Source organism: Melospiza georgiana, chromosome 13 (assembly GCF_028018845.1).
Source record: "Melospiza georgiana isolate bMelGeo1 chromosome 13, bMelGeo1.pri, whole genome shotgun sequence".
Classification (NCBI taxonomy): Eukaryota; Metazoa; Chordata; class Aves; order Passeriformes; family Passerellidae; genus Melospiza; species Melospiza georgiana.
Window position 1 is genome coordinate 13,994,126 of NC_080442.1, and position 16,069 is coordinate 14,010,194.

Here is a 16,069-nt window from a genome sequence, read left to right on the forward strand (position 1 = left end):
GATCTAGGAGTATTTTTTCCCTACTGAGTGACACCGTAGGTTATCACATTAATTTTAACTGTAAACCTCAGGATTATGCCAAGTCTCCCTTTCCCAGATCCCACACTTAATTCTCATGCCGTGCTCCTCTTCCTCCTTCTGAACTCCACCCTTTAGTTATTTACCTTCAGATCCCTCACATGGAGGTTCAGCACTGGCATTCCCAGGAAGAGGGAAGGAATAGGAACTCCTTACAGTCACCACAGGCAGATGCTCCTTGGGATAGCACTTTCTCAGAATGTGAGTCGCAGTAGTTATGATAGGGTCCAGATTTTTACAAGATAAACAGTCCTAGGAAACAAAGGAGAATTACATTAAGAATAGTCTTTTACAACAGCCCCTCTTCTGGTGTGAACATAATTCCCTTCACCACCCAGGATTCACACCCATAAACTGCAGCAAAACATCATAATCTTGGTTTTCCAGTCCTACAAAACTTACAGGTTTACTCTTGAAAAAGTCTTGTCATGTGTATGTCTTGGCTGCCAAAACATGCCAAAATCTGTGCGTCTGCAGCTTCAGCACAACTACACCCAGAATCATGCCAAAACTCACAGAGATAAACTAACAGAGTTAACACCACTATTTCAGTGTATTCAGGGTACACAATGTCTTCTCAGAGAGAATACACTCCCTCACTGTACTCTGTTCTCTGTGGTTAAATCATTAGGCCCGAGAGCTATTCTGAAAGATCACTATATATTACCTAATCATAAAATGATTAACAACTCCAGTATGCCAGAATTTCTTTTGCTATAATCCAGAGGAGGAAATAGACATGTAAAGATTTTTTTAGAGCCCAGGTGGACTTTGAAGACACAGAATAGTTTGTATTTTTGTTGTACTGTTGTGCAAGTGAGCTCCTCAGACTTTTGTTGCAAAGAAAACAAACCAAAATCCCCACAGAACTGAAGAAAGACCCCCTGAGACATCATAGAAATGATGTATGTCTTCATACATCACAGTGTATGTCTTCAATAGAACAGAGTTAGGGAGTTTGGATAAAGGAATTATAATGCTGCACAAAGGTAAAGTTGATTAAAACCAATAGGTGCGATTCTCAGAAAACCCAGCCCCTTGGATTTGCCCAAATGCAGCACACCCAAAGCACAGCCTCCATCAGAGTGAGTCATAAGTGCAGAATTCTACCCAAATTCACAATTTTCACTCTGCCTCTCAGCATGTTTTCTTCAGTGGTTTGGAACTAAGACTGAGCTCATCAGAACGGGAATGCAACTTAAATAAGCATCATGAATATGCTACAAGGCAAAAGAGAACTATTGCAATACCTTCTACTACCATTTCATGATTTCTCATCCCTGAGGTAGAGATAAAATGGAACATCCAAGAGGGGAGAACAGATGCTTCATGTCATTGCCTGACAGCCCATAGTCAGCATTTGGGCTGGACAAAAAAAAAAAAACCTAACAGACAATCCAAGCATTCAGCAGAACCAAGCAGAGGGCCAAAACAATGTAAATAAAAAAACCCATAAAATGACCATTGGATCACAGGTTCTGCCTGACTAACCTCATCTCCTTCTAGCAAAAGGTGACACTGTTTAGTGGTGGACTTGAGAATGCGGGGTTAATGACTGGATTCAATCTTAAAGGCCTTTTCCAATCTAAATGATTCTGTGATAAAGTACTTTATTATAACCAGGAACAGGGAAATGGCTGTACTGGGGTTCTTTTGGTTGGGGAGGATTTTACTGTTTTCTCATGTATGATTGAATGGCATTATAAGATTCAGTGGGATTAACCAGGATTCCTGTAGGGAGGCTAGAAAAAATCATCTAAAGCTGACATGCTTACAAGACTCACTACAAGAATTTTAATATGTATTTCTGGTTCTCTGGCTGTTTGGAACTAGGGGGAGAGAAAAGAAAATTATGAAAGCATCTCCGAGGAAACTTTTATTATGGGTAGAGCAAACACCAAGGAGAACTGGTTTCTATTTCTGTTTCAATTTATTCACTCCTTCATATGGTTGCCTTTGTTTGCTTGTTATTAAGGGAAAGATTAGGAAAGTTTGTCTACATGTGGGAACAAGCTAATATTCTCAACAGTCTACTAGTTTAGTTTACTAAAACTGATCTGTTTTTGCTCAAACAGTGAATGCAGGACTGTTTAATTGCCTGCCTTGGGACAACCTCCTTAATTCATTGCCAAGTGAATTTAAATAGTCAAGACCAAGGCATGTTCATCCAGACAATGAACTTCAACACGTGGAGTTACTCAGTGATGGAGTTACTCAGTGATGCTATTTGGAAGTCATTTTTCTGTGCAGCAAATTAGCTCACAAGTGCAAACAAGCCTTCAGATACCTTAGAGGGAATTTGTGGGACTGTTTTCATTACTGCTCATAAAGTGCTCTCAGATTCTGAGGTAACACTGTTTACAAATGGCTGGAAATGATTACATCAGTGTATTGGAAAAGCCCTTTTTACTGACACCTGGGAGGCAGACAGGAGACTGCTCTGTAAGCTGTCCCATTTGTTTTGTGGTGGGATAATGTGAATGAGGGAAGAGTAAATCCTTAGCCCAGAAAAACTCATGTGAGGCTAACCTGGATTCAGATCTGCTTTTTAATCTCCACACAATCTTTTCTCCACTGAATCTGAAATAGCACAGATATAATGGCATGTGATATATAGGGGAAAAAAAAAAAAAGGAGGTTTCAATATGACAGTAAGACAAAAGATAGTGATGCTGATTGATGCTCCTACTGGCAAACAGAGTGGAATATAGGATAATATTATCCTACAGTAGTAGGGGAGGCTGAAGGGAACAAGGCAAGCTTAAAAACCAGATGGAAAAGTGATAAACTATCAAGATAACGTTCCATGCAGCAGTATCTCCTAAAGCACACAGAAACCTGTTTTCTTGTCTCAGAGTAGGCAGCTCTGTCACTGCACACAAAACCAGACAATGCTAATGTGAATATACCATTTAACTGTCAGGAAAATTAAAGTGCAGCTAGGAAAAGGGAATGGGAACAGAAAGTACTTCCTTTCCATGAATGATTTCATTATCTATAATTATTTTTTATTCCGGGTAGGAGTAGAATTCAAAATACCTCTAAATTCCCCTAAAATATCTCTAAACTCTCTGCAAATTGAGTAGCAGTCACTTCTAATCTATGTGAGGTGACAGTTTTTGAACTATTGGCTCCTCCTGTAAAGAAATAAGCTTAAGGGCTATTAAAAGCTCAGGTATTTCATCTGTCCATCAGCCCGGACAATAGGCAGCCAGAGAGGTTTCAATTGAAAACTAGCCTTGTAAACAGAATTTCCACTGGAGTTTAAAACAAACCCTTCTTGGCAAAATTATTTTCATTTCAACAGATATGTGCATATAAGAAAAACAAAAACCAACCAAACAAACAAAATTTAAGAAGTTTCAGCAGAACTTTTCTACCCAGATTTTAACACCTTAAAAATCTCATTAGCTGCTCAGAGTCTGGTCCAGGTTAATCACCAGAGCCAGTGCATTCCCTAAAGGCACTAAAATAGTGTCCATACACAGAGTCATTGCTTCCCAAATCAGGAGTTGTCTTGTCCTGTCTTCAACTCTTTCCCTCTTGCTACAGCCTGTTGTCTGTCTCAGGAGACAAGATTTCCCATCTTTCTCTCATGAAAATTATGAAGATTTTTGTGGCAGCAGCAGCCTCTACCTCAGGTTAGATAGGGAAGAGCATGAGTGAGATCTCCTAGGGCTGCCAGACTCCTGCCAACACTTCATGTCTTGGAGAGACACTGCAAGACTGACAATATCCCAAAGAAGCAGTGAGAGAATATTGAGCTTTGAATCTATTAACCTTGGTTATTTCTTGTCCAAGGTCTCCCTAATAGCACATACTGGGAAAAAAAAAACATACTGGAGGCCCCTGAAGCTGTCATTTCTGCTCCACTTCTGACCTTTGGAAGGATTAGCATTTTCAGCGTTTACTGGAGCCTTAGGATGCCATATCCTGTTTGTGCACCCAAGGTGACCCCACGGTTGCACTTGCCATGGAGCTGCTCCAGGCTGAGCTATCAGGAGGTGTTAGCTCAGAAAGCTTCATGGGCTGTGGGAGGCTCTTGAGAGGGAGCATCCACCCTCAGCAGCTCTTTCTTTCCATCCACCCTCAGCAGCTCTTCCCATCCACCCTATTCATGTTTCTTCAGAGCAGGGACTTCTCATTGACAGAGGCCAATCCCTTGGGAGGTCTGCTGGCTCTGGCCACCTCACCCTACCTAGAGGAAAAGGTGAATTCTTCATGAAGAAAGTGAAGGGAAAATTCCAGAATTCTCCCATAGGCTGCTGGCAAGAAATGACTCACAGAAGGATCCTTCGTGACAGTGATGGAGAAGGGGAAGAAAAACACACTGAATCATAAGGCAATGGATGTTTTTTTTTAAGGGGGATGGAGACAGGTTTTCTTTCTGATGGTTCTAGAGTGAGATAATGCATAGCCAGTAAGAATGACAATGGAAACACTCCTAGGGAATCACACAGGTGATTTTCTCTAAGTTCAAAGCAAGCAAGAGAAGCTGAGAGACTGAGGAAACTCTCACTGTTTTGTGCCTGCCTTTTCTGTACCTTATAGGCATCCCATCCACAGGACCATGGGCATCTTTCTCTCTCAATAACGTTTCACAAGATTAAAATTTAACCTCCCGAAAAACTGTTGATGGATGTTTCTCATTAGGAAAGGCTTGACTAAATGAGCATTTTGTTTAAAAGGCTAATTGAGTGGAATTATCTGGTTATTGTAAAGGAAAATCTCACAAAAGACCTAAGCAATTCCTCTATAGAGATATTGCATTATTCTTCAGGAGATGTCCAAGCAGGCAGCAGAATGCACAGGGAAAGAGAAAAGAAGCACTAAAAGCATGAACTAGAATTCCCATAGGAATTAAGATTTGTTTAAAACTGAAACATTTCAGCTTTTCTAAAGTACTAACTGTGTAAAAGTCAATAGCTCTTCATGTAATCATTTTTTTCATTTATATGTCCTATCCTGAATTTATATAACAATGGAATTTCCTGCAGTGGGATGCAGAACCCAGCCCTAACCACCAAATCACCTCATTTAAACACAAAAAGCACCATTTACCTGCACACTTGTAAAGAGAATCTCCATTCCCCGGGAACCAAGGAAAGTCTCCCTGCCCAGCTGGATGTTGGTGATGTACTTCAGGCAGAGCAGGAGACCCCTACGGATGTAAATGTAGTTGTTGGAGACATCATTGCGGTGCCAGTCCTGGTAGAGCCTCAGCAATTCTCCCAGGTAGCCTCTGTTCACTGCCCGGCGGCTGTTGGACTCTGAAAAGGAGAGAAATGCTCAATTAAAGTCCTTCTGTTTGGTAATTGGGGCTACTCAGTGATTGAGCTCAGATTTCAACACCTGCTCATTCTGGCTTAACGGTCTCAGTTTCAAAAAATATAAATTTTTTCCTTTTTTTTATTATTTTAAAATGTTATTTGCTAAACATGACCTATGTTCTTGAAACAATATCTGAAAAAAAAAAAAAACCAACAAAACAAAACCCACAACAGTGTCCTGTCTGGAAACAGGAACCCTCCAGATGAACCAAACCATAAGCCTGTATCTCCTTCCAAGTGCTAATAAACCTAATTTCAGTTGCAGCACCACAAGATTTCCTGAAACTACCAAAGCTCCTGAGGAATGAGAAAAGATGAATAAAGTAAGAGTAGTCAACAGCATAAAATCTTCACCACAGTGCTGCACTTCAGTCCTGAGAGAACACCTTGCTGAGATCAACCAACTCAAAAACCTTGTGGCTGTACAGTCCTGCCACAGCCAGAGAAATTACTTTTAAATTCTAAATGTATTCCCACAAACACCTGTATAATGAAAGCCATGAATCAAGTGATTCTGGAAACCCACAGTATTTAAAAATTAGCAAAACACCAACATGAGCAATAGCAGTTGGGGCTTCTTTTCTGTCGCTCCAAGATTTTAAAGGTCACATTCAGGTAATGTTTAAAGGCTTTACTGCATGGGGAAGAAAATTACAAAAAATATTTTAAAAAAGTAAGGTTTATAAGGGCTTGTGATATAATACAAAGTCTTCTGAGTTTCTAAAACACATCCCTTCACCTCCTGCATTCCTTGCCCTGGCCCTCAGGGCAAACATGAAGGCACAGCAGACCCCAGGCTCCCTCCCTTTAAACCAACCCAGCCTAAATTTTCCTGACTGGTCCTGACATCCCTTGCTGTGACAGGCATTGAAAGCTGTCAGGAGCTCAGTAATCAACTGGGGGGCAGGTAGCATATGCAAGGCAGGAGCTCAGCTCTCTGAATAGCAATCAGCACTTGCAGCTCACAGCAGATGGCTCCTGGTACCAGAGCTGGTGGGCTCCTATCCATTTCCACTTCATTGAACAAAGTGCCAGAGCCTCTCACACCTGGAGCTTTAAATCCATCAGTGGGGATTCACAGGACAGGAGAAGCAGCTAGAGGTTAAGTGAGAGAATGGGAAGATGCTGCCTGAAGAAAATCAGCAAGAAGAGAAACCATGGAAGGAATAAACAGGAAGGAGCAGCAAACCTTAATCCCAGTGATGAAGAAGATGGAGACATTGGAAAGGTGAAAGAAGTCACCTAAATTGAAGTCTTCTGTTGTGACTGTGTTCACTGGGGTCCCAGAATGAGGGAAGAGATGAGGATTTGACTCCATATTTCAGAAGGCTTGATTTATTATTTTATGATATATATTACATTAAAACTATACTAAAAGAATAGAAGAAAAAGTTTCATCTCAGAAGGCTGGCTAAGAATAGAATAGAAAGGAATGAATAACAAAGGTTTGTGGCTCAGACAGAGAGCCGAGTTAGCTGGGCTGTGATTGGCCATTAATTACACATATGCAACATGAGACCAATCACAGATCTACCTGTTCATTCCACAGCAGCAGATAATCAATGTTTACATTTTGTTCCTGAGGCCTCTCAGCTTCTCAAGAGGAAAAAATCCTAAGGAAAGGATTTTTTATAAAAGCTGTCTGCGACATTCTCTCAGTCTCGTCTCTGCAGTAGATGAGCAAACCCTTACCTGAAGAAGGGATTGGAGGGTTTTTCTGCTACCTGGCCTGGTCTTGCAATTTTCTCTACCATTGGCACCAACCAGCATCCCCATCCCAGGCTGCCAATTTATTTTAATGCTGTTCTGCACCTTCACAGCACCCTGGTGTCATAGCCCCGCACTGACCTGCTGGTCCCACAGCAATTCCAGTCCCACACAGCTCTGCCCAGGATCCCACACAGCTCTCCAGCATTGCCTCCCTTTGCTGCTAACCACCCACATTAACTCTGCATTCTGAGCCTCAGTGGCTGTCAGCAAGGAGAAGGTCACCCTCCTCCTCTGACCTTCACTCTGTATTTCTATATGACTCTCTGTGAGAGAACTTTAATTGCTTGAGAATCCCTTATCAATCCCAATGATTTTATTCATGATTTCCTGTTAATCCTCAACCAGCTGTCATGTTTACTAACCTGCAGGATGACTAACCCCTTAAATCAGTCAATCTTCCTTGAAGAATGACTCAGGAAGCTCTGTAAAAGTCAATAAGTGTATAAAACATGACAAGAAGAACAGAGTTGGAGAGCATAAGGTAGGGACAATTTAGATCAGACTCAGAGCTTCCCTGAGCTGTTCAGGGACAGATGAAATTGGACTAGATCTAGGCTTTTATAGCCTCTAGCACACAGAGCTTGAAGTCTAAGCTTTCTGTGTCAATGTCAATAGGACGAGGGGAAAAACTGGGAAGCACTGTGTGTAGAGCTTCTTGGGGAATTTATTGAAAAAAAAATTCTCTCTCAAAGTGTGTCTGTGATCTTTTAAGACAGATTTCCACATTTGAATCTCAGTTCCACAGGGACCAAAGCACACAACTGTCCTATGCTTTAGTTTTTATACTCATTGAAAAGCATGGAGGAAGGTGAGCAGAATAATTTTGCTTTTTCCTCACATGTTTTCTGTAGTACTCACCCCCTTCAGGATCAAAATAGTCCCTTTTCAAAATGAAGCTGAGATATTCTGTTCTGTGAGAAAGAGATGGAGAGGCAGGACTAGATTTCCCTGAACCCTTTGATCAGAAGCAATGAGAATTAATTGCTGAAGGGGCAAAAAACACATTAATTTTGTTTCTCCTGTCTGATTTCATTGATTCTCCTCTGCTCTCCTGTGCTGTCAGTGTTTTTTCTTTATTTTTTTTCCATTTTTTCAGTTCTATAGTCAATAAAGCAGTGAATAAATGAAAGAGGAAGTATGCCAAGATCTCCAGAAGGCAGAATGGAAAAAGGAGGCCTCCCCACCTGTCTGTGTCTATTGGTCTCTCCATCTAGGGATGCACCATCATGGGTATCTATGTATATTTTGGCACAAATACAGATGGTGGAAATGAATCATACAGGTACAAGCAGCTCTGCACAGATTTGTAGGCAGCAAGAACCACCCCTCCTGGAGCGAGTGCATACAATCTGTGTGGTAAGTGGCAACATGTCCTGTCTTTTGACCCTCTTTCTGACATTCTTTAGTTAGGCCCTTTCCCTCCCCCTGGGTATGGTCAGTGGCAATGGAAGTTTTCCTGCCATGCAGCTTTCAGAGGTGCCCAGGGATGGTTCCTCTTGTTTTGAGTGAACTGAAGGGATTCCTTTCTTGTGAGGCCATCAGTGGGAATTCAGCACCAAACACACACACAAAAAAACTGTTTTGGCTAAAGACTGGGCGGATCAGTAGCCAAAGCTGCACTAACAGCAAAAATGTGATATCCATCAAACACTTTAAGCTATTTATATCTGCAGCCATTGGATGGACTCTCCCTCTGCAGCAGCTGGATGTGTGGCACTGATAGGAACAGCTCCCAGGGTTACCCCTCAAGGCTGAGGGATCCCTTGCTTGACACCAGACAGAGATATGTTGGTAAATGACATTTCTTTGCATGCATATGCCATTCAAGACATAGAGTGACTTTATGTGCTCATCTTTGTATCCCATTCTAACCTTAAATACAGTAAATAGAATATTGCCCTCCAATCCATCTGTACTCATTAAATATTTTACATATCCAAATCTATTGATTAAACTAACTACTAGATCAGATCTGTCTGAACCATCTCTGACTCCTCCCCTGTGACAGTCTTCCTAATCTTATTCTGCCATCTCTGACAGGGGAGCATTGTCTTCACACCACCCCAAACCTGTCCCTTTTCTTTGCAGGAGTTTCACTTCTCCCTGATGAGACTGGGGTGAAAGGAAAACATCCAATGCTTTCTTAGTTTCTCACATTTCAAGACCTGCCCCTCTGTTTGTGGCTTCCAGGGCAGTGCTGCTCACCAGGGAAAGTTTGAGCTCTGCAGCTCAAAACATGGGACCTGAATCACCTATGCAGCTCACAAGAAGCATCTGACACGAGTCTCCAGCCAACAGGCAGAAGCATCAAAAGGTTAAAGTTACACCTAAATTACCAAGGGGATCTCACTAGAAAGAAATTCCCAGTGTTGACAGAATTCTCATTCTGTGGTGGGGGCCTAAATTCAGGTTTTCAGTCTAGGAGATGAAAGCTTCATGACCACCAGGGCTACTGTGGACACTTCTGAAGCCCTCCTTGCAATCCTGTCTCCTTTGAAGTGTTTGCCAAGAACACGGGTACCACTGGAAAACATGCAGTGCATTTAATCAAAAACTGAATTACAGTCAACCTGAAATATGATGAGCAATGCACTGCTTACCAGGCAGAACAAAGAGATATTTATCTTACTGTCTATCTGCTTAAATCTCTTTGTGGATGCCACTCAGCTGATTCATTATGCCAAGAACATACATTGCTACAGCATGGAGATAAGAATACTCTGCTAAATTAACCCTATGGCCCCTAAAGCAGTGAAAGGAATAAGAAAAACTCCAACTTCCCCACTCTGGTCTAGTGATTGCCTCTTAGGAATAAAAAATACAAGATATCTCCTAGAGCAAAAAGAACACAGCTGTTTTATTTGGTCATTGAGAGGCTATTTTTTGCAGAGAAAAACACAAGGGCTCTCTATAGACATAAAGTTAATTGTCCTCATGAAGAAACAAAGTCACACATGAAGTGCTGGGATCACTTCTGACCCAGTGGGCTCTTAGCAAGAAGGTGGCATTAACTCAACTTGTGTTGGAAGCCAGAAAACTGCCCTGTAGTTTTGCCCTAAACAGTTTCCCTTTCCTTCTTTGCTTTTCAGAAAACCAGAAATAAAATTAAAAATAAAAATACAGTAGCACAAAATCTACAGTTTGATTTTTTTTTTTCTGACTGAAGTGGTTTGAAAGAGTTTTTTTAATAAGGACACCAGAATTTGGAAGACTTCCTCAAATTCAGGCACTGAATTTACAGAAGCCAGATCATCACTGGAGGGACAAACACTGCCCATGCCAAGACAAGGAGGTAAACAAGCATCATTAAGGATGTCAACAGGGAATAATGCAGCTCCTCAGTACTTAGTTTTTATTACACCTACCCTGAGAGGCAAAACATCAGGAAGTTGCCATGCCCCAGGAGAAAAAGCCAACACTTTTCTCTGGAGCACTGAGTTACATCAGTTTGGAATATGTCTATGAATGAAGAGTCTTGGGCAAAGGAATATAAAGGACATAGAAAAATTTTTTTCTTTCCCACAAAGTGGCTCTTCTCAAAGAGATAAAAGTATAGAATCAAGATTGTTTGCATTCCGAAATTCAGGAAGATAAAAAAGACAGACACAGTGCTTGGTTTATGTTATCATGAAAGGAACTGCAAAATTCAACTCTGATCACAATACCCAACAAGACGTGATCATGGATTTGGAGCCAGGCTGACACTGGAGCTCGAATCCAGAGGTGGATAATAAGGATTTCAATGGATGATGAGAGATGGGTAACCAGTGCAGTATGAGGCAAATCCCAGACATTGTGCTGTTGGGATGGTTTAACAATGGGGTATTTCCACTCGAGATCAAAGAGCTGCCTCACTAGATCTTTGTCAAGCATTATGAATTCAGTAGCAGGCCTTTCACACTCCCTAATCCGCTTCTGTGCTAGAACATCACTTTCTCCTCCTCAGAGTTACTTGCCCCTCCTTGATGCCAACATAAAAGGAAAAGAATGACAATGATTATTTTATCCCAGCAGACACAAAATATTTTTATGATTTGATTTTTTAAAAAAGTGGGTAAAAGGTTAAATAAAGGTTAGTTGATGGAAGATGGGGAGGAAAGAATAGAAAATGAGAGGTGAAAAGCTGTGCAAGAAGATCAAGATAGTAAAAGAAGGGAGATTTAGAGAGAAGGGAAAGGCATCAGCAGTAACTGCTGTTAGCACACAGAATAGTCTTAATGAAATCAACGCCATCAGGAGGTCACCACAACCTGTCTTTTTAAATTGCTCATTACAATTTTCCCAGGCAAGCCTTGCGCCAAGGGCCCTGCCCGTTTCCCCAGCCCTCTCCCTCAATATCCGCTCAGCCAATGCCTCCGAGAGCAGCTTCAGCTAATTTCCTCACAGACATGCAAGCCAGCGATTCTGGGAAGCACAGATAGTCGGGAATAACAAACACGACCAAAATTAGATTAAAATAACCTGCTGATAAACAAATTACTCACCCAAAATACACATTGGATTAGGCACGGTGGGGATCCCTATAATCACATCGCCACCGTGTGGCTCCTGCTCCCTCACATCCCCTCCAGCCTCAGCACCCCTGGCTTGGATTTCTGTGTGCTTGGGTAGCAGGTGCCCAGTTTAATTCCACTGCCCCCAAACTGGGAGTGGTTTGCCTGGTTTATTCTGGGGTTTGGGGTCACTAAAAGCAATAGACCCCATGGCTAGGAGTGCCCTGGAGGGCATCCCATATCTGCTCAAACAGGCTCCAGCCCCTCCACACCTTGATCTTGAGGACACAGGAGTGCTCCACAATGAGCTCCTCAGGCCTTAATACAGCTGGATCAAGATATGAAGACACAGGTACAGAGAAGAAGTAGAGCAGAGCCAAAGTAGGCTGGAAAAATTACCATGTTCACTCTGGGACAGAGACAAGAGACTTTGGGAAAGTTTCTGTGCCTCATTCCATTTCAGTTTATCTATATCAGGATCAGCCTAGTCCTTCCCACCCTGGCCTGGAGTGAGCATCTAGGAAGAATGGACATGAGCAATACTGGAAAGTTTGACTGTAACATCAAAGAGAAAGACAAAAAATGTCCTGATGTTCACACAGCAATTGAGCACTATAGATATTTACCAATCAGAATGTTATTAGAAAGTCAGAGTTCACATAGTGGAGAGATAGCAGATTTTTACAAGGCAGCCAGGCAATGGAGGAAGAATTTGTTGTGTGCTCTTTGAATGCATGTGGCCATGGCAGGTGGTGAACAGCAACTGGGAGAGCAGCATGCAAGGGCTGGGATGTGTGCAAAGAGATAAGTCAGGAGTGAGAGACTAGCTGATGATCAGACAAGAAATGCCTTCTCCATATCAGTAATCTGAGTTTCCACCGATAGGTAGGAGCAGCACTGCCATCAGAAAGGACTTCAACCCCTCCATTATTCACCATCTCTTTGATTATCACCACGTGGCAATCACTGAGCACAGGAACACAGCATAACCAAGGTGTCTCATCTCTCACTGGATTTCCAAGCATTTATTCCCTGCTGTGGATGAAGCACAAGTTTGTTGTGCTCCATCACTTATTTCTTCAGGCCATCTTGTACTTCCCCCTCTGAAACACAACAGCAACAATTCCCCAGGTCCATCTGGGTTGGTAATTCTTTCTTGCACTGATGTCTCTTTCCCAGGCATATCTTGCTTCTTGCAGTTATGCACCTGATAAGTGAGCATTTAGCATCAGCTTCTGTTAGGAAGGAGACAGAAGCCAAACAGTTTCCAGCCAGCCCATGGCTCTGCAGGTGGACAGAGCCTCAGGTGGAAGCCTGAGATGAAGATGGATGTTCCTGGCTCCATCAGGGAGACACACTGCCATCTGCCTGCTCCCTTTAAAACTGCTGTCTCAGTGCAGAGAAAATAAAAAAGCAAGAGGAACGCAACCTCCAGTGCAGCCCCATGGATAACCACAATTCCCTGGATCTCTTTGGGCTGGAACACTCAAGGACAGGCCTAAAGGGGTACCCCAGAATGGCCATGTTCTTGTCCTGTCTGTCTTACAGCCTTCAGCAACATCAAAACACAATCTCCCCATCATTTTCCACCAAGGTTTTCTCTAAAATACCTCCCAATAATCAGTCCACTGCTGTAGCACTTTCCAGGATTCCTGCCTTCTGTTTAGTTTGCATCCCAACTAAAGCATGCTCAGGTGCCTTTGGGTGCTTTGCTGTGTGCAGCTTTAGCCCTGTTTTCATAAGCAATTTTCAAGTGTTATAGCATTCACCAGATTTCATTCCTACCTTTCCAAGGACCCCTGCACCGAGGCCAGGGCCACAAATATGTTAACTGTGACAAAGAAAGATGTCCTGGTGCAATCCTGGAAAAGAATTCATCGTTCTTCCAAGCATGGTGAATTTATCTCAAGGAACCAGAGCTGTTTCTCACATCTCCTGACCCACACTTCCCAAAAGACACAACTTGCTCATTTGTATGCAGCTGCCAGAGCAGACTGCTCCAAAAGCCTGGAGCTTCTCATGCCCTGAACCACAGGACAAGGAGAAAACCAGAATACATTCTTGGCCACTCAGAACTGCAGAAATCATCCAAAAAACACCAGTCAGGCTGACTTCTGGTGTGTGATGCTCTATTTGATTTTGCAGTATCAGCACCATTTCTTAAACTACATCTCCAGTACCTTTAAAAAAAAAATGAAAATAGACAATGTCTTTTCCTAAGATCACTTTACCATTCACACCCAAACAACATTGCTATTATTTACATCCTTTTCTCCCCCCTTACATGGGAGAAACAACAAATTGGGAAGGGAAATAAGTACTTGTCACTGGCTGGAGAAGTTCCCCATTTCTCCCATTATACCAAGCCCAGGACAAGCAATGCACTCTAAATACTCAAAATAAGGGTCCAGCCTGGCTCCCTGGGCACTCACAGGGCTGGAGCACTCCAAGGATCAGAGCTGGTATAGGAAACTGCTGCAGTACTGCCTCTTTCCAGTGCATTGCTCTTTGGGACCAAGGGATGAGGGAACACCAAGGGAGAATGAGGTTTAACAGGATCACTCTGTCCAGCAGCACAGCACAGAAAGGAAAGTCAAAGAATATGAAGGAAAAAAGCTTACTTGATTTCAGCAGAGCTGCCAGAGCCCCAATGGCTGCCCTGGGGAAAGAAGAGAGATGGAGAAATAATGTCAATTTTCTTCAATAATTTTTGTAACCTTCATCTTCACAGTCTTCTGGGCCAGGCTTCCCAGATGGTCTGAACTGACAGTTTATGATGGACTTTGACAGAGCTGCAATGTTTTACACCAACAGAGGTTCCAGCCTCTGCAGCTGACTCGGTTATTCTAAAAGACCATTAGCCCTCTAGCTTTACTGTTACACTGATTTGTAGTGACCATTAAAATTTAAAGCAACACCCACAAAGCGATCTAACAAGTCTTTAAACTGCTGCCCCATAACTTTTTCTTTGTAGCACTTGCCCATTCCAGACACAAGTACTTCTATCTGCATCAGCAGATACAAGCTGGGACATCAATGACAATATTTCCAGCAAAATCCAACCCCTTTTTCTATTTTCCCAAAACAAGCTTCACCTCTATCCTCCTTCCCAGTTTTAACAAAAAACAAAACTGAATTTCTTTTAATTGAAACCACACTTTGCATTGTGTGTAGAGGGCCCCACTCAGAGGAGGACTGGTAGAAAATGTGCTAAAGATCTGTAGTAAAGTGGCTTGCAGTGAGTAAGGGCAGGGACAGACATTTCTGAGGACCTTCTGTGTCATTTCTCCCCAACTTGTGAAAACAAGTTTCTTCCTCGTGTGGTAAAATCTCAATCCCACTTCTCTCACAGGAAATCTTCTTTTCCAGTCATGTTCTGCTGGAGCAAGATCCCTGTTCTAACATGGCTTACTGCTGTGAAGCCCAGAGCTGCTTAAATAAGTACAGCTACAAAAACCTCCATGTGCAAGGATTCCTTAAAATGTAATCTCTTTACAAACCAATCCCCAAATAAAATTTTATTAAATTCCATACTGAGCCAATTATCATCTTGCAGCAAATAAATATTTTTTTTGTCACCAACTCCTGTTTGTTTTTTGGTTTTTTTTTTTTGTGTGTGTCCTAACAGCAGCTCAGACTAAGATTCAAGAGCTGGTTCTTGCTGATGCTGGGTCAACATCTCCATCTAAAGTAATTTTTTCATAATGAATCTGTCAGAGTTCAACAACAGCTTTACAAACTGCAAAGAAAACACACTCAAATACAGATAGGACAGGGAATCAGTAGCTAAAAATCTCACCAGTGGAAGCACAGCCATGCTTTCATTACTTCTTTAGCACCAACTAAACAGCAGTCATTCAGATGGTGGAGGAGTAATGTCATCCCCCAGCTATTCAGCCTGCTCAGAAAAGGAACACTCCACAGCCACTGATCACTCAGCCTCTCCACAAGTTCTAAGCCTGGGACAGAGTAAACAACTCTAAGCAAGTTAAAATTCCACCCAGAGCATCTCCCAAAGCTCACACTCCAGTATGTCTTTAAAGAGGGACTGCTCTGCATAACTATATTTTACAGGCCTAATGTGATGTCTCAATCACCTGCTGGAGCAGCAGAGCAATGGAGAAATGACCAGAATATCTCTGGCTCCAAGCAGAAGAGTTCTCAGTATTTCCTCCAGGCATCTGTTTTATGTTGTAGGTGCTTATGAGCATTGCTAAGAGTTTCAGCAGAGCTGCACTGCTGTCATAAAGAAGACAACACTGCCAGCAAACCTCCCTTCAGACAATAAATCAGCAAATCTGGATCTTCCAATACTTTTGGGGGAGGTCTGTGAACCACATTGTACACAGACAACTTCATTCATCCTCAAAGGATCCCAGAATTCCCAGAGCATGTTCT

At 42.3% G+C, this 16,069-nt stretch overlaps 1 protein-coding gene across 1 annotated transcript in view; it reads right to left on the reverse strand.

Moving 5' to 3' along the window:
* AGBL1 (AGBL carboxypeptidase 1) overlaps positions 1–16,069 on the reverse strand; it is a 246,550-nt gene that overhangs the window by 207,677 nt on the left and 22,804 nt on the right. The window contains exons 5-7 of the mRNA XM_058033641.1: positions 14,293–14,330; positions 5,140–5,348; positions 165–330 (exon numbers count right to left, since the gene is read on the reverse strand). Coding sequence (XP_057889624.1) covers positions 165–330; positions 5,140–5,348; positions 14,293–14,330 — 413 coding nt within the window. The remainder of the gene's footprint in view (positions 1–164; positions 331–5,139; positions 5,349–14,292; positions 14,331–16,069) is intronic.